This window comes from Micropterus salmoides, unplaced genomic scaffold (genome assembly GCF_014851395.1).
Source record: "Micropterus salmoides isolate LMB-PRFRI ecotype aquatic unplaced genomic scaffold, ASM1485139v1 Ms_hic_scaffold_14, whole genome shotgun sequence".
In the NCBI taxonomy this organism is placed as follows: domain Eukaryota; kingdom Metazoa; phylum Chordata; class Actinopteri; order Centrarchiformes; family Centrarchidae; genus Micropterus; species Micropterus salmoides.
The window spans coordinates 32051315-32069825 of record NW_024040485.1 but is presented as its reverse complement, the minus strand read 5'-3'; the positions used below and the strand labels follow the sequence as shown (position 1 = coordinate 32069825).

At 41.7% G+C, this 18511-nt stretch overlaps 1 gene segment (V, D, J or C); it reads right to left on the bottom strand.

The window, feature by feature from the left end:
* Positions 1-1867: 1867 nt before the first annotated feature.
* On the bottom strand, positions 1868-3743 carry LOC119902720. The segment is given in 3 exon segments: positions 1868-2586; positions 2969-3037; positions 3154-3743. Coding segments are annotated over 3 exon segments (519 nt in total).
* Between the last annotated feature and the right edge of the window lie 14768 nt (positions 3744-18511).

Here is an 18511-nt window from a genome sequence, read left to right as displayed (position 1 = left end):
CTGGCTCTGGAGCTGTGGAGTCTGGATCTGTGGTTGCGGGTCACCTGCTGCCCCCGTGTTCCTGCTCGACACCCTCTGCTACAACAACTATTGTTACTAGTCCTATTGTTATTATTGTTATTATAATCATTAACATTACGATTGTTATCATTAACACTATTATAAATATCTGTACCATTTTTCATTTAGTCTACAGCAACATCACCTTTACTGTCTGTACCTCTGTGTGTATATTGTGTAGGCTGCCTCCCTCCCTCTCTCTCCTTCCAACCAACCCCCCCCCCCCTCTCTCCCTCACCCCAACCGGTCGAGGCAGATGGTCGCCCACCCTGAGTCATGGTTCTGCTCGAGGTTTCTGCCTCTTAAAGGAAGTTTTTTCTTGCCTCTGTCTCCTAGTGCTGCTCTTGGTGGGAACTGTTGGGCTTCTGTAAATATCATCATAGAGTACGGTCTAGACCTGCTCTTTTATGAAAAGCACTGTGAGATAACTGTTGTTGTGATTTGGCGCTATATAAATAAAATTGAATTGAATTGACTGGTGGGGATACATGTGAACAAGGAAGTCACATCTTAGGTCACCATGGTTTCATCTGGGTCCAGTTTCAGTCCTCTGACTTTGTTCACAAAATCTATGGAGTTTTGGATGTGGTGAGGCGTGTTGCCAACCAAGGGGGCTAAGATGGTAGATATGTGTTTGGCAATGTTGTAGGTGACCGAGTTTATGCTATTGGGCCTGAGAGGGTGATGTTTTCTTCCTGTAGCTGTTATAGACATTTTATGGCCTTTTTCTTGTGTATTTGTGTCCATTTGTAATGTGTTGACCTTGTCCTGGTAGTCCGCTGTGTTTAGGACCACTGTGAATTTTCCTTTGTCAGCAGATAGGATGGTGATGTTTTCATCCGTGCTCAGGGATGTAGCATAATATATTTAGCATATAGTACAGAAAACAAAGTTGGTATGTAGTATAATATCATTAAAATGTAGTATAATATCATTAAAATGTAGTGTGTATTTGGGAGTACTGCTGCTCTCTAGTGGCTACAACAACACACTGCTTCACTTATGAGGCCTTTTACTGCCGCTGCTGCTTCAGCTCCTGTTACCAAGCCCTTCCTGAAATACCTCAACAACGATTGGATGGATTGTGATGAAATGTGTTTCTGTTTCCGGCTCTGACAAAGAAGCCTTTAGTCATGTTTGTATGAGGACTTGTTGGCTCTCATCAACACCAAGTGTAAACTGTAAAGTTCACCTTTGATGGCTAAAGTCCCCATAAATAAAGTCCATGGACGTGACCTCCAGGTGGGTCGTCATTGTTGGTCTCTGGGCTCAGTTCAACTCTGTGTGGGTGGAGGGCTCAGTGGAAAAAAGGCTTCCAGACAACAAGAGAAAAGACAAACAGCTACAGAGAGGGAGAGGAGTTGATGAGTGTGTACAGCAGCAGATATGAATCTGTTCTCAGTGGTTATTAAGACTCATAAAAAACTGTTGACAGCCAATCAGCACTTCCTTTCCTGCAGCAGTGTGGGTTTCTGCTCTGCAGCCTCCTCACCGCTAGCTGCACTTTTTCACATTAATAACACAATGACAGTTACAAACGTCAAATCATTCTAGGAAGTTCAGTTTGATTTCAGCGCTCAGTGCTCACTGTCTCAGTTTTGATCTGTTATTAATCTGTGAGAGAAACAGCTCAAATCCTGAACTCAGAGCTGAGAAGCTGAAATAAAAGGAGATATGTTCAACCACCTGCAGTCTGCTCTGATCCCACTTTATGACCTCACACTGATTCTAACAGGCAGTCAGACAGCAGAGTGTTCACATGGGAATAATAACTAAACAATGTTTCAAAACGGCAGCAGGCAAAATAAAAAGTTAAGCAGCATTTTATTGGTTTAGAAGAAATAAAAACAGCCATCATGTTGCCGATATTCAGACTTCAGCCCGACTGATGAGAGCTAGTTACAACCAGAGTCAAATGACTTGTAGCTGTCAACATATAGGCTGTTTCGGTTCTGATTATTTGCCATGAAGGCAAACTGAAAACAGTACAAACAATGATGTTTACAAAACACAGACGCTGGGATTTTTCTTTTTATTGAGAAAGACTGAAATAATTTGCCAAACCTGCCACACTCTGCATAATGTATTAAAAAGAGACACAAGAACAGAAAAATACTGAAAACAAAAAAATCTAGCAGACAGCTAATGATTCAGCTTCATTTTCTATTTTTATATAAGTCACAAATGGAAATAATCTAGATCATCAAAATAACAAATACACAGAACTTACACTCAGCAAATATGTATGTGTATATATTTTTAGGATTACTACATCTAACCTGTGCACATCATAACTTACATTTGTAATTTCTGCAGAAAGTGACCAATGAGTTAAATTGATGAGATCTGATGGTGAGAAAAGGCGAGCAGAAAGCAGTCAGTCAGCATGTGTGCAGCCGGTGGACGGTCCCTTGTTTCTGAGGATTCACAGCAGAGGGAGTCCACAGCAGTACACCAGACTCTTCACTATCAGCACTGTGTACAGCAGCCAGAGCAGCTTCACCCTGCACTGAGACTGGAAGGACACTGACAGACAGACAGAGACATCAGAATATCATTAGTATACTTGGGACCTTCCAGGTGGGACGACATGAAGACGGGTCGGCTTCAAATGAATGAAAGCTCAAAGGTTCTTATTAAATACGATTCAGGGCCCGACCATACTTTTTAAGGGCCCTAAACAGAATCTGATTTTCTTCTTTAAAGTTGAGAGCTTCAATTAACTTTGTAATTCACAACTAACTACAATTAAACGATTAAAGCCCCTTAAGGATCAAACAGAAAGTCCATATTTAAAAAGAAACAGGTTATTATGAGTTTGAAGTCGGACTAGTTGATTTTTACATGCAGCCCTAACTGCAGCAGAACATTGGAGCTGTCTATGCAGAGAGGCAGCAGGTGATCTTACAGTCAGCTTGCTGCAGAGCTGCCAGGTCTGCTGGCTCTCTCTCTGGAGGACAGGAGGCCACCGGAACCTCTGAAACAGAAAAGCAGTCAGAAAGAAATGTCAGTCCTCTGCTCCTCTGCTCTCTTTGACAGCGTCTCCACATGAAGCTGAATCTCTGCTGAACACAGTCACCAAGCCTTCATTACCTTGTTCTGTTTGGGCCTTCACTACCCCCCCCTCGTGCTGGACGTAGCAGCGGTATTTATACGTGTAGAGAGCGTCCCGATCAATCACTCTGATGGCGGCGGTGCGTCCCGAATCTCTGAGCTCCAGCTGCACCTCCTCAGCAGGTGCCTGCTCCTCCAGAGACTCGTTCACCTTTCGTCTTTTCCAGGAGAAGCGGACCACAGGAGGAAACATGTTTGAGGCCACACACAGCAGGGAGCTCTTCCCCTCATGGTGGGCTCTGGATGCTGCTGGGTACACGCTCACCACGGGCTTCACTACCGGCTTATCTGAAGTTTGACAGCAGCAACAAGCAGCACAGACACACATTCACACAGTCAACAGCAGCTTCCAGCACTGCATTCAGTCTGATCCTGGAAACTACATGGACTCTGATCACTGAGCTCCTCATCAATACAGCACACAGTTCACTACATGGACTGGATTCACCTTCATATCACACACGTCATGTATAATAATAATAATATTAATATGTTATATGAGGAAAGAAAAGAATTTTACTTATTTAGCAGTTCTACATATGCTGGATTCTTATAATATAATTATGAAATATCCCTTTAAAAACTTAATGTTTTATATATTAGGGTTAATAAACATATTTTAATAAAGGTATTTTTTACGTTCACATTAAATTAGTTATAGTTTTACATTTACTTAGACATATATATCATATACTTTATTTTAATGGCAAAAAAATCTAATTGTTGCATCAGTAATTTCATAAAGTTTTAAAATTAAAAAAATTCTATATAAAACACAATTTACATATATGTTCAGATACATGATCGAAAGTCTGATGAAACAACAATACTGTAATCTAAGTACATTTTAATATAACATAATATCAAACATTACATAAGAATCAAAACTACTGTTTACATGTTAGGGTAAAAATACATATTACACCAAATTACATATTTACTTCACATAAAATAATTTCAAGTCAAGTCACGTACATTATTTATAATTTCTGAACTTGAACCACTCAACAACTAATCAATACATCAATAATGTCTTTGTTTAATATGTTAAATGTGAATAAAGACAGCTTTATAATATTAAATAAGATTCACTATTGACTGATTACTTTTTAATATAATGTAATAATGTGATGTTAAAATTATAAAGAACCTGATACATCATTTTTACTACCATATACTTTTGAAAACATGTTTTATAATTTAAATTATAAAGCATCACAAACTATTTGTATTTATATTAAAAGTATAAAATGCAAATATATTTGTGTGAGCGACTTTGTATCACTCTATTTCACATATATAAATACATAAATGTAAATTTTATCATTTAAAATGAATAAATTATCCTGTACAACATATTTATAGTAAAATGTCTTTTCAAAAACAATAGACTGCGCTGACTCACTGAGAGGATCAAATACTGTATTTACAACTTTGTCAATATCTTACTTTTTCCATATGAATCAGTTTTGCTGGTGCAGAAATAAATAATAACTTCAGTTGTGCAGTGAGATTTAAACATCTTTTCAGCAATTATGAACCTTTTTATGTAACAATAGCTGCACGGCTGCAAGAACTCTACTAATTATGAACAAACTAATATTTGAAGCCTGAAACAGCAGAAACTCATTAAAAACACATTTTAACTTGTTTAATAAAACAACTGAAGGAAAATAAATGTTTATTCTTACCTGTTACATACAGTTTAGTTCCAGAGCCAAAGATCAAGTAGCCACAGTGAAACAGAGTAATACAAAAACCTGTCAGCTGCTGAATGTGTCAGCTGAGGTGAACAAATCCAGATGATGAACCAGGATCATATTTCAGCTGCATGATGTGTTTCTCTAATGTTCATATCAACATGACTGTCTCTTCTTTTATTGTCTTTTTAGACACACTGGCAGTGTTGCTCTGTGCATGCTGATGTCTGCTGGTCCAGATGGACTGGACCTGGACCAAAGGATGGATGGATTGACATTGTTGTTCAGACATTCTTGGTCCCCAGAGGATTCACTTCATTAATTCACTTGATTCTGACTCTTCAGAAGAAGATGCAGATGTCCAGGCCCAGACTTCCTCTTCTGTGCTCTTGTCATTGTTTACAGTCCAATAAGCAATCTGAGAGCCCATCAGCTGTCATCTGATATAAAAGCTAATCTGAAGTTAAATATTCATCAGATGATAGCCGATGGTTTCTGCCTTATTTGCTCTCCACACGGACTGTTGACCTGCATGCAACCAAAACCAGCTCAGATTTGATTGGTCAATACTATTCGGACTACAAACAGAAACCACAACACATTCATATGCAGAAATCTGTTTACAGAGATTATTTCTGATCTGTATCAAGACTTTAAGGATAGACGGTGCTGTATGCTGTACAGATTGTAAAGCCTTTGTTAGCCGGTGTTAGCATCAAATGCCAACACCGAATCTGAAGGAGAACATCTGGTGGTCCCTTTTATGTTTCTTTCTTCCCCCCAGTGCCTGTAGGTTTCTCTATTAGGTCTTCTTTCACCTACAACTGATCTATCTGATGTTTAGACTCCAATGCTTCGTCATATTGGAATCTCTCACTATCCATGAGTGGTTCTCTGATCTGTGGAGCCAGTGAGTTCTTGTAAATATTCTTGTAAGATTCCCAGAGAACACTGATATCTGCCAGCCTGACGCCTGAGCTACTGTCTCTAACTAATCAGTCTAAGTACATGTGAGAAACACCTAAAGCTAGAATGTCAGAAAACACTTATGGGGTCAGCTAAATTACTCTAAGCTAGAGCTGTCTTACTTTTCCCTGTCACATCAACAAAGCCCCTTAAGAAATATTCTCCACACGTGGCTATGCATAGGCTACAGCGTACCTAAGGAGGAGATTCGACAAAAAACTATACACTGAGCTTTGTGAGGGAAATGAGGAACAGGTGAGCAGGTGGGCGGGGAGGTCAGGTGATGGGAATGAAGACAGAGAGGCAGAATGGAGAAACACAACTGAGTCAGACACTGTGACCCCCCTCCAGTTAATCTGTTCACGTTTGTGTTATTAAGATATTAAGATACACTTTGGTGTGGGTTTGAGTAAGAAGCACTCGTGTTTTGCTCTGAAGTGTTGGCTGTAATTTTTGCCAGCTTGCTGTGTACCGAGTATTTATTCTGTGGAAATAGTGCAGGATAAAACTTTAGCTCTATTTCGTTTTACCCTTATATTAACTTAGATTTATTTTATGTTCATAATATTTTTATTTAACTTCACAGACATCTTAATATTAAAAACATTTGTATTGTTTTTAGATAATTTTTTTGCACTGAATGTTTTTTGATATAAAGTTGACTTTGCACTACCTCGTTCCCCTTCGAGGGAACTCGAACTGCGTCGGTGACGACACTATGGGAACGCCTCTGGGCGTGGCAGGGCTGAAACCATGAGTGAAACTACTCCGATCCTATTGGCGTTGCTAGAACGGTAGCGTGTGACGGCGTAACTGGAGGCGTATATAAGCACGCCGGCACACCGGACACATTAGCTTTATTCTCTTCGGCAACCACGAGAGGAAATTTCTTACCTGGAAGGAAGTCTGGCAGAGGAGATGGCTGGTGAGCAGTTCAGGCAGTGTGTTTCCCATGCCCGCGTCAACATCACGGCTGGGGACACTCGTGCCCTGTGTGCGTCTTGTCTGGGGATGCCGCACGCCCAGGCAGCTCTCGAGGGGGCCGCTTGCGGCCATTGCGAGGCCCTGCCCCTGAGGGCGCTGAGGTCCCGTGCGGCTCTTTTCTCCGAAGACGGCCGGATGCGCTCTCCCCGTGGCTCGGGCCCGGTGGTCGCTGAGTCGGCGCGGCGGCTTCGGTCATGGGGCTCCCAGCGTGACGTCTCCGAGTGCATCGGGACTGCCGAGGCTTTTTCCCGTTCCTCGTCTGCTCGTCTGACAGAGAAGCTACAAAAAGAAATTGAACTCAGTGACACTGACGTTCCTTTTGGTGAAGCTGAAGTTGTTGGTGAGTAAAAAAACAAACTTTGATGCGATGCTTGTGCACCGGAGGAAAGAGGTCACCAGAGCTCCACCGCCTTCACAACCAATCTGCAGAAAGCGGCCTCCCTCCTGATCAGTGACGATGATGAAGGGGGACATGCCGACGCCCTGGATGACCCAGGTGTGATGATTAGGTGTAATTCCACATTGTACCAAACGGCGTCAGTAGTGGTTTGTGGGAACAAGGGATTGATGTTTTAGGTACAGGGAGGCAGCAGAGGAAGTTGTTGTTGACTGGCTAGCACGAGGAATAAAGAAACCCATAGAGTTTGCACAAGAGTGGTCACAGTTTATTTTCATGAAGAATAATGAACAAAACATGGTACCAGGAGTAAAACCAGAACGAGGTGCACTGTGAACAGCGGCATGGATTCGTTAAAGCCACCGGAGACTTTGAAACTAACGGGGAATGTCGACAGCAACTGGCGCACCTTCAAGCAGCAATTTCAGCTGTAAATCATGGGTCTAGAGACGAAGTCTGATGCAAGGAAGGTAGCGTTACTGCTAACAATAGCAGGACCTCAAGCCATAGAAGTGTGTAATACCTTCGTATACGACAGGGAAGATGACAAAGACAAACTTGATAAAGTGCTCGAAAAGTTTGATGCCCACTGCTCTCCAAAAAAGAACGAGACATACGAGAGATATGTTTTTCGTTCCCGGGTGCAGCAGCAGCGTGAACCCTTTGATAGCTTTCTGAGCGACTTGAAGCTCAAAGCACAGTCATGCAACTTTGCTACACTGAAGGACTCCATGCTCCGAGACCAGGTCGTGTTTGGTGTGGAGGAAAGGCTACTGCGGGAAACGGAGCTGACGCTGGAAGGGGCCGTCAAGATCTGCCAGGCAAGTGAGATTAAAGGGAAATACGCGCAACGTATCCCAAAAGAAAGTTAACACCTTTGGGGTGACTTCCCCTGAGACCCACTCCCAAATTGACGTCACCACTACCTAATGAAGTCAAATAAAAGGGCCTTGTTGTCTTCTGGCTCACCTCTTCTCTAAAAAACTCTCTTGAAACTAAACCTATACGCTCTCTTAACTTCCTTTACTTTTTGAAATTCCGATTTTTTCCGTTTCGTACTTAAATTTTCTTCAGACGAGCTGAGAAAGCTACGACCCTGAATCCCAATTTTCTTAGCGGGAGTTTTGATTTTTGATTTTTTGTTTGGAGCTGCCTGTTTAATCTCAGCAACATTAAACAGCCGATATTCCCGAGGCCTCGCGAACCTACGGCGAATGTGTGTTTATTTGATTTTGTTGTTGCAACCTCATCCGATCATTGTTGAACAACGTTGGACCAGAAACTCAGAAGCCTTCATTTATGGCCTTGAATAAATGAAACCACGGCTCTGACGACAGAACCCTGAGTGGGCTCCGCTATAGCGACACCAAACGAACTGAGATCAGAGTAAAAGCCTTGGCTGACGGCCCGTTGCTGCAAGCGCTTCCCACAAAGGACTCCGGAACAAATCCACCGGTTTCGAACTCAACTCGAAAAAGCCACTGGGGTCGGGCCAGAACCGACTCCACGAGCCAACCGGCAGTCGAGCCTCGCTACGGGACCTGCGGCAACGGTAGGGCAAAACAAACCACCCTCTGTGACTCGTTGGTGTTCTCTAGTGGCTCCATCCACAGTTAATAAACCCTTAGATTAGTCAAACTAAATCTGCAACCTAATTTCGGTCATTCGTTCCCTCATACTCGTAGAATTCTCTCCCTCTACAATATAAACTGAAATCCAATCGAGCCTTACGTAGGCCACCCTGTTCATTACCTCCTGGGTGTCATATTGACTGTTGTCCCTGTAATAATACCACTATTGTACTCTCTTTAGTTAGTTAATCAATTCACCTTGAGCACAGTGATGTTGTGTGTGTGTGTTATTAAGAATCTAGAGTCCCTGTATAGAACTCACCCTCAGATTTGAGATTGACTGATTGACTAGAGTTTACGATTTCAGAATAATGGAACCAGTAACAACTAATGAAATTTGTGTAATTCTCAGGCTTTACTCAAGGACCTAAAGCTTTGGGCGGACAAGCAAATCTTTAGGTGGTGCTCCTAGTTTCAAGTCATAAATTAATATTCCCGGAAATATTAATTTTCATAACTGGATTAAAATTATACGTAGCCATGAGATGAGAAGAGATGTTTTGTACCACATTCCAAACCACCCCTCACCCATTGGTGCTAAGTAAGTGTCCTTATCTGATCATGCAGAGACCCCCTGTTTCTGCACCTCTCCAAAAAACACACAAATCAGGTCGAGTTTAATAAATGATAAAGCAACATATAAACTTCTACCTATAAAATACATCAGAGATCAATATAAGAAAACACAATACTAGTGGTTCCCCTGAGTAATACACAAATCATGCTATCATAATCTCTCAGCATGAACGGCAAAAGCTCAGAGAAACCCTGACAACTGCACCTGTATTGGCATTCTACGACCCGGCGAAGAGGATCAAAGTGTCGACAGACGCCTCAAAGAACGGGATTGGTGCAGTACTTTTACGAGCTGAAGGTGAGCACTGGAAACCAGTAGCCTATGCATCCAGATCCATGACAGAGACTGAGTGTAGATACGCTCAAATAGAAAAAGAATGCCTGGGACTTGTGTTTGGCCTGGAGCGGTTCCACAGCTACATTTATGACCTACCATCTTTCACGGTGGAAACAGACCATCGCCCGCTAGTCGCCATGGTCAAAAAGAATCTGAGCGAGATGTCGCCAAGGATTCAGCGTTTGATGATGAAAAAGCAGAGATATGACTTTGAGCTGATCTCCACCTGATAATTGCAGATTTGCAGAGGACGTTCAAGATCACGTGAACATGGTGTCTTCTGCACTTCCTGTGTCAGATGAAAAGTCCAGACAAATAGCTCATGAAACTTCAAAAGATACGGAGCTGCAGTGAGTCATTGAGAACATGAAAAATGGATGGCCTGTGGGATCCTGTCCACAGTTCTACCACATCATTGTTATTCCAGAAAAGATGAGACAGGACATACTACACGGGATCCATGAAGGTCATCTTGGTGTCGAGAAATGCAAAAGACGGGCGAGAGACACAGTTTTCTGGCCTGGAATAAACAAGGACATTGAGAAACTAATAAGCAGATGTGACACGTCAAAAACACAGGAACAAGCAAACCAAAGAGCCTGTGGTGGTAACTGCAGGACCAACAGCGCCATGGCACACGGTTGGAATGCTAAATAAATAAATAGGGAAGTAGTGCAATGAATGTCTCAAATGTAGTGGAGTAAAACTTTTCTGTAAAAATCTACTCAATTAATAGAGTAAATGTAACTCTTTACTACCCACCTCTGTTTTCTTCTCTCCCCACCACATGTTAGAAACACAACGCAGAGTCCAAGGGGGACGCCTTGCTAATCCTGGACTTGAGTGATCCAGAATGTTCTGGTCTCATTTAACAAACTGACTGTATTTGGGGAGTTCATGGCTGAGGTTTCCTTCCTTAAAGTCACCAAGAACAATAAAAAGGGAGTCCAGGTTAGTCGCTCTACTCGCAGTATCTGGTCGGCCAGCGTGCGCTGTGCGTCGTGCACGTTGGCCTGCGGTGGAATATAAACACCGAGCAGAAAGTAGGAAGCAAACTCGCAGGGAGAGTAAAACGGTTTACAGTGTGTCAGTAAATATTCCAGATAAAGTTTTCAGTGAGTTGATCAAAAATCAAGCCGTTAACTTTGAAGATGCTGAAGTGTTGGTGTAGAGAAACTGTTGTCCTGATGGTGGCGCTAGAGGAAAGGTCAGGAGGTCACCATAAATGTTAGGATTCATCCTCTGGGAAGCAGAAACATCCACAGGACATTTATGGAAACCTGGCAACAGAACCAGCGTCCTAATAAGCCGCTGCTAGAAGGGCAACATCCTGACCTGACATGTGTCCAAGATTTGGCTTTTAAAATGGAAGAAAGTGAAATGATCTGCTGAAATCTACTGAAAGCTGTTAAACAACAAGTGCTGCTGGAAGGGTTTTCATTCAGAGCAGATTAGTATTGTGAGGGAGGAATGGACTTTATTCCAGCAGCAGAACAAAGAGGACGACTTTAATCTGCATCTGGAACATCTGGCTGGAAACTTTATCTATTATATATCATTTACTTTAAGGATTACTTCATAAAGTGAATCAGGATTATATTTTTATTTAGTTTCCTCTTTATCTTGTTTGCTCATTGTGCTTCTGTGCTGCTAGTTTGTCCTCACTGTGTGGAACAACAAGAAACCTGCTGGAATATCTGATCAAATAGAAATCAATAGAATATTAAAGAAATCCCTCAGCTCAGTATGTTTGTGACTCTGGCTGAGATGGAGGTGAAATATGTGAACCTGGGCTGTGGTTTACTGCTCTCTTCCTGTCACAAACACTGTTTGACATCTGCTGGTTTTTGTTCAGGCTGCACGGATCATTTCTCACTGTGGAGAACAGGAGCAGTAGTAGGTGGCTGAATGAAAGGGTTTAACTTTCTTGAGCTGCAACTCACAGCCGTTCTGTTTTCTCACAGCTGAGAAATCATTTTTCTGAGGATGATGTACTGAATCTATGTTACAACTACTCTATATATAAAGAATCCTTGTGAATGTTTCTGTGTCTTTCTTCTGGTACCAGTATATAACTGCCACACTGGTCAGTTCTCGACAGCTGAAGGAAACAGTTTCATCGACTCTCCTGGTCATGTTAAATCCTGAATCAGGTCTGCTGCCATGGCAACCAGCGCTGTAGAGACACAGACAGATAGATGAAGGTCAGTGTGACAGTGTTTGTTCCAGGTGGAGTTTGCTGGCTCCTGATTGGCTGGAAACACTCACCTGAACACAGACAGCACAGAGCAGCAGCTGGGAGGAAAAGCATTGTGTGCAGTGGTGTTTCCTCTGGTGAACCTGGGGAGAAGTGGCGCTCTGATGCAGCTGAGGCCAAACAAGGACGAGCTGTGAGATCAGACGAGGGCCGCGTGGTTTCTAACGGGTCCTCAGACCTCCCATCAGCCCCTGCGGCGGACAGATAAGGCTGCTGCTGCTGATTGACAGCTCAGCTGAAGCTGCTGTGTGGTTTTCTGCTGAGTCGGAGCTCATTCTGCTTTATTACAGTTCATCTCCTCTATTGAACTATTTCAAATCACTACAGCTACATTAGAAAGAAGGAAAACTACAAACTCGGCTGATTCTAACAGTGAAAATCATCAGTTCAAGGCAGGAACATGTAGTTGTGTCTCTCTAGTATAAAAAGTGGAACCAGCTTCTTGTTTTCATTGTGTGGTTCGTCACACTGAGACCTTCATTCTCCAAAATCCTGTTTGTGTTCAATCTTCAAATGTCTGTTGTTGAAAAAGAAGATGAAGGTTACTGTCAGCCAGCAGATTCATTTCTTACTGACACTATTTATCTTTCTGTTCTTCTCATTATTTTAACGTTGTTTCTAAATGCTTCTTGTTTCCCAGACTTCTCTGTTTCTCTGAACTGATTCACTGAGAAGTTTCTTCGTCTTGATTTGAATCTGACAGCAGATAAAAAATCTGGCTCACGATGATGCAGAAATACAAACAAACATTCCTGTTAGCACAAACACATTCAGGTTGGTGCTGAATTTAGTAACACAGACTGTTATCTGTTGTTTAACAGCTGGGATGAAAATACAAAAGTACAAACTGTGACTTTAACCCTTAAACGTCCCCTCACATTTCATCATTTCATTTCTACGACACATGAAACCTTTTCCACACACAGCATCACATCTTTATTTAGTGTTCTGTTGTTCAGTCTCTTCATTAAAGATACATGATGTTTCACTTTGTTATTCTTAATAGAAAGTAAAATGTTTCCCTCTGAATTGTAGTGGAGTAGAAATATAAAGTAGCAGAAAGTGGTAAAGTACCTCTAATGTGTACTTCAGTCCAGTACTTGAGTAAATGTCCACGGTTACTTTGAACCGCTGTCTGTATGTGTGCAATATCAAATGTCACTAGATCACTAAACTTAAACAGCAAAGATGAAGTGGAGGAAATAATCAGCAGGTTGATCCAGAATGAAAAGAATCATCAGCTGCAGTCTGATACTAAACAGTTCAGAATGAGCTGCAGCTCAACAACTACAGCAGCAACATCCTGCTGCACATTAATGAGGAGGAAGAAGAATCTGAGGAGAGAATATATAATAGTACAACAGACACAGTTAATCTTGTTATTAATGACAAACACAAGTTTTCCTGCTGTCACGTGTCAAAATGTCTCCATAAAAAAGTTCTGCATGCTGTCAGGATTATAACTGTCACACTGCTGCCCTCTAGTGTCTGCAACAACACACTGCGTCTCCACCTGATACTACTACTACTGCTATTAATACTAATACTGCTGCGACTACTGTACTGCTGTTACTGTGTAGAACAAATCCTTCACACTGCTGCCCTCTAGTGTCTGCAACAACACACTGCGTCTCCACCTGATACTACTACTACTGCTATTAATACTAATACTGCTGCGACTACTGTACTGCTGTTACTGTGTAGAACAAATCCTTCACACTGCTGCCCTCTAGTGTCTGCAACAACACACTGCGTCTCCACCTGATACTACTACTACTGCTATTAATACTAATACTGCTGCGACTACTGTACTGCTGTTACTGTGTAGAACAAATCCTTCACACTGCTGCCCTCTAGTGTCTGCAACAACACACTGCGTCTCCACCTGATACTACTACTTTTTCACACACTCAACATTTCTCCTGTTTTAGCTTCTCTGCATTGGCTTCCTGTAAAGTCCAGAATAGAATTTAAAATCCTTCTACTTACCTACAAAGCTCTTAATGATCAGGCACCATTTTATCTTAAACTACCAGCAATTTCCCCCAATTTCCAGGACAAAGACCTAAAATAACACACCCTAAAAGAATCAGGAATAACTCCTCAACCATTCGGCTTGGTGCATAATAAGTGAAGATATTTATGTCACCAAAAATCAAATACAAGCTAGCGCACACTGATATGACTTTACTGCATTTATTGTGAGTGAAGTAGTATACTTTGTGCTTCCACGTCGTTTAAAGACAGACACAATGCTTGGTTCAGGTGCTCATATGTTGGGACCTCCATACTGGTCCGTAGAGTGGCGTGGCAATCAGGGGCAGGGGAGCCTCCCGCAGCGTTTCCAACCACGGGCAATAAAACACGAAATTCCCTGTGCACAGCAACAATATTTATTTTTAATATTTATGTTACCATTACAGACTAAATAAAGGAAAATATGAGATTTCCATCCTCGCCTTGTATAAAATCTATATTTTACCATTTATCACCATCAAAACCTCCTCCTGCAGGTTATAATGCAACTGAATATCTCCTGCTACACCTGGACTACAACTGGAACTGTAAATTTGATGAAGAAACTCAAATACACAATTTATAAAATTATACCCAGGAGGTGTTCATGTTAGTATTATAGATCTACTGTTTACATGTTTCTGTCCACACAAACGTTACAAATAACATCAAGTTCTTAAAACATTGAAATATTGATCAATACAATGACTAGTGATCAATATTGCTTGGACCAAAGAACCCCTTTGCTACCGCAGCCCTTTCATTCGATGTAACTACCACGAGTCAGCGATACTGTAACACTCTGGATGTCAAAGCCAGGAGGGAAACGTCAGAGGTCAGAGTGCATTATATATGGTGCCTTTCTCATTTCCCAAAGTGCCTCCTTGCTCCTCGAGGTGCATTTTAGGAACTGAGATGTTCTTCAAGATGCACTGAGATCAATTTCCAGGTCACAGGCTGGAGCATCGAGGAGGCCCTCGGTCTGTTCAGACATGTTTTTACTTATTTATCAGGGTTGATGAACCTGAATTAATCCAGTGTTCATATTTAGATGCAAATTAGCACATATTTCATTAGATACTGCCTCATTTGCTTATTTAGACATAATATTTTCTACCCTATTCACTTCACGCAGTGTCTCGCCTTAAACAAATGAGCTGATTATTTGTTTGTAAACCATCTGTTTTTTTCATGTAGTTTGGTTTTTATTCCACCTTAAATTTACTTTTATTCTTAAATATTTGTAGCGCTGCTGACTTAGTGCTGCTGCCTGTTTTATTTAGTATTTTCTTTGTAAATAAAATGTTAAAAACACGCCTGTCGCTGTTGAGAAAAGTCCAAGATGATGTCATCTAAACACTTGTTTTGTCCAATCAAACTTCAAACTTCGATGGATCAGGCTTAGTTGCCATCACACGCCCTCAGTATGGCACTTGAGTCACATGATAACAGGTGGTTGTCTTCAGGTGGTAACATCTGTCTCTGTTCACAGACGCTCTCTGGGTTGAACCGCTGTGGTTTGATCCAGTGAATAGTCAGGAGCGAGAGGCGCTGAATAAACGGGGACTACAAAAACACTACAGACGACATTTGTTCTTGTGAAAGTCGGACTGAATCAAATATTATTGTGATTGTGATGAGATTTGTGTGTCCTGGCCTGCTGCAGCATCATCGGCTCTCTGGGCCAGTGTGAGATGGTCAAGAAGGAGTGAGGTTGGATTAATGGACTTTGGAACCTCAGGCCCCAACTCGTCCCTTTCCGTAACTGTCGTCAGCAGGAAAACACGTTCCGCCTCGCTTTTAGGAGGTTGAGGAGGTAAATTTGTGTCTCCTCCCCTGTCAGAACGCACAACCTCATAATCCATGTGGCCCACTCGCCGTGTGACTGCCAGGGGTTCTACCACCTGGTGAGTAATTTAGAGGTGGAATAATACAAGCACCTTATCTCCAGATGCAAACTGGCTTAACCTAGTTCCTCTGTTGTAGAGACGCTGCGGACGCCCTGAGCAAATTCTCCCATGACGACCGGCCTAATGTGTGGAGCTTTGCTCTGATGTTTTCTTTCTGGAAATTACAACCTGAAAGTCGTGAACTCTGACCCTGCACATTTTCTCAAAAGGAGACATTAACAGAAGCAGAGAGTTTTGGCGGTTGTGCTTCTACCATGAGTAAGTCGGCTGCAGAGTAAATGCTTTCTTTTTTGTCTCTTCACGATCAGGACTCAGCACAGGCTGTTTCATACTGAAGAATAAAGCGGAGACCCTGAAGCGGTCGATCAGCTCGTCCACATCTGTGAAGTTAATGGAACATTATCATATGATTTGAATGTGTTATTATAGATTAAACATGTTTTATCAGTTCATAAATAAAGTGCATCTGTTCTGTCTGCATATGTAGAACCAAGGGAGTCTCATGCGGCCTTTGTGATGAAGGTGAACAACCTGAACAACTTGTGTCCGAGAAGGAGAAGGAAGAAGTCAACATTATCAAGGGTCCAGTTCATTATACCAAAAATAAAGAAAACATATTTCCGCTCTCGGTTACTGTATCAAAAAACAAGAGAACCGGTTTATACCAGTAAATATATGAAAATACAAGCCAGGAGTTATAGAGCAGCTGTAACATTATCAGAATCATCAGAATCAGAACACTTTATTGATCCCAGAGGGGAAATTCTTTGTTTCAGATACTCGCATGGCTCAAAGAAATAGATATAATATTAATCATGAAAGCACAATATCAGGATAACATTAGAAGAAACACCAAACAAACTGGGAACCAAGGGAAAATTGTTAGCAACCGTAGTTGAATACATTTTTAATATTGTGCATTTATTCACGTACACAGCAAGAGTCCCGTTTAAAGAGCGCATTGTTGGTGCAGCACAGTTACTTAGATAGTTTAACCTCAGTCATTTCTGTGTGTGCAGAGTTGTTACTGTCAGCACTGATTTTTAATTTGGTTTCCACTCTAAAGGCTGTTGTTTGAGTGAAATGTTTCCCTTCTCTACCAGCAGGTGGCAGCACGAGTGTATTTAAAGGTTTGACTGGTTTGTGTGTTCAACTGTTTTTAAACCTGGTTATTGATCCAGATCTATTTAATGCTGTTAATTTCATTTGTTGTTTGATGTTTGTGGTTTATTTGCAACCTGGTTATTTAAAGTATACTTTGTTTTTATATATCTTTTCACAACCATAAAAATAAGTATATGATTCCCAGCAATCTTTTTCTTCTTTAAACATGTTTCCATGTTATTGTTGTTTGAAGAAGTGTGTCTATATTAAGAGTTTTTTTCACCACTTCACAACCCTTTGCTACACACAGTGTCACACAGGACACATGCCAGTAAAAGACATTTCAACCAGTCACTGATGGAAACAACTAAAAACTGTACAGTAGGCCAATAGTTACAAGGATCAGTTTTTGTTCTCATGACTTTCCCTTCACGTCATTCAGTGAGGCTGCCGCATCTTTTCCAGGTTTCTCCAGGTAGGCTCCAGGTGATTGTCTCCAATACTTTACAGGTTTGTTGTGCTGTGAGATGAAACATAAATCAAATCGGTATCTTTAAGGTTTGTTCAAATAGGCGATGGGCCGAGGCCAAGTATCTGCTTTAGTTGTTAGTTGAGCAGACATATCCTGCCTTTCTCCTCCTCTTGAGGGTCTTAGGGTCAGACCCACCTCCTCCACCTCCACATCCACACATAGTCAATATTGAAACAATAGTGTATTCTACCCTACAACACGTCTAAAGACTGAAATGTGACACTAATAAGACAAATTACTGCAAATGCATAAAACTACATCAACACAAGCACTCCAAGTTTATGTGCCGTGTCACACGATGACCTTCACATTCCTCACAGCTGCAGTCTTCTTTGCAGGGGCCCCTTGCAATCACCTTATTCTACTTTTATCAACGGAAAGCCTGTACAATCTGTCAAACACAACCCTGACCCCTCTTTTGAACTGCCTCCCACTACTCACTAAAATCAAGACCTACATTTTTATTTGTACATAAAAACATTACGTTTTTAAACAGGTAAGGCATTTAGCCCGGAGGCTCAGCTGCTCTGCCTAATCTGTAGCAAGGTGAGGGGTGTGTGTTTCAGTCTGCCTGCTGGTTGTCTCTGTGCCGTGTGATGAAATGCCATGTGATTGTGCTGCAAACTAACTTTCCTACGGGGACAAATATATTGATTGATACACTGTTTAATTATGTTACTGTACATTAACCAACAAATGTTCTACTCTGCATCCTTACCAGAAACCCAGATTTGCACTCTCCATTCTCTAACCCTGTCCTCTTCTCTTCTCTCTATAATATCTGTGTAACTCCTCTACATGTTGTAAGATATAGCAGGACTGCACTCATCTGTAAAAACACTATTTCTGCACTCCTGGTTAGATGCAAACTGCATTTCAGTAGCTCTGTACCTCTAAAGATCCGCCCCCCTTCAAACAGCTGGTACT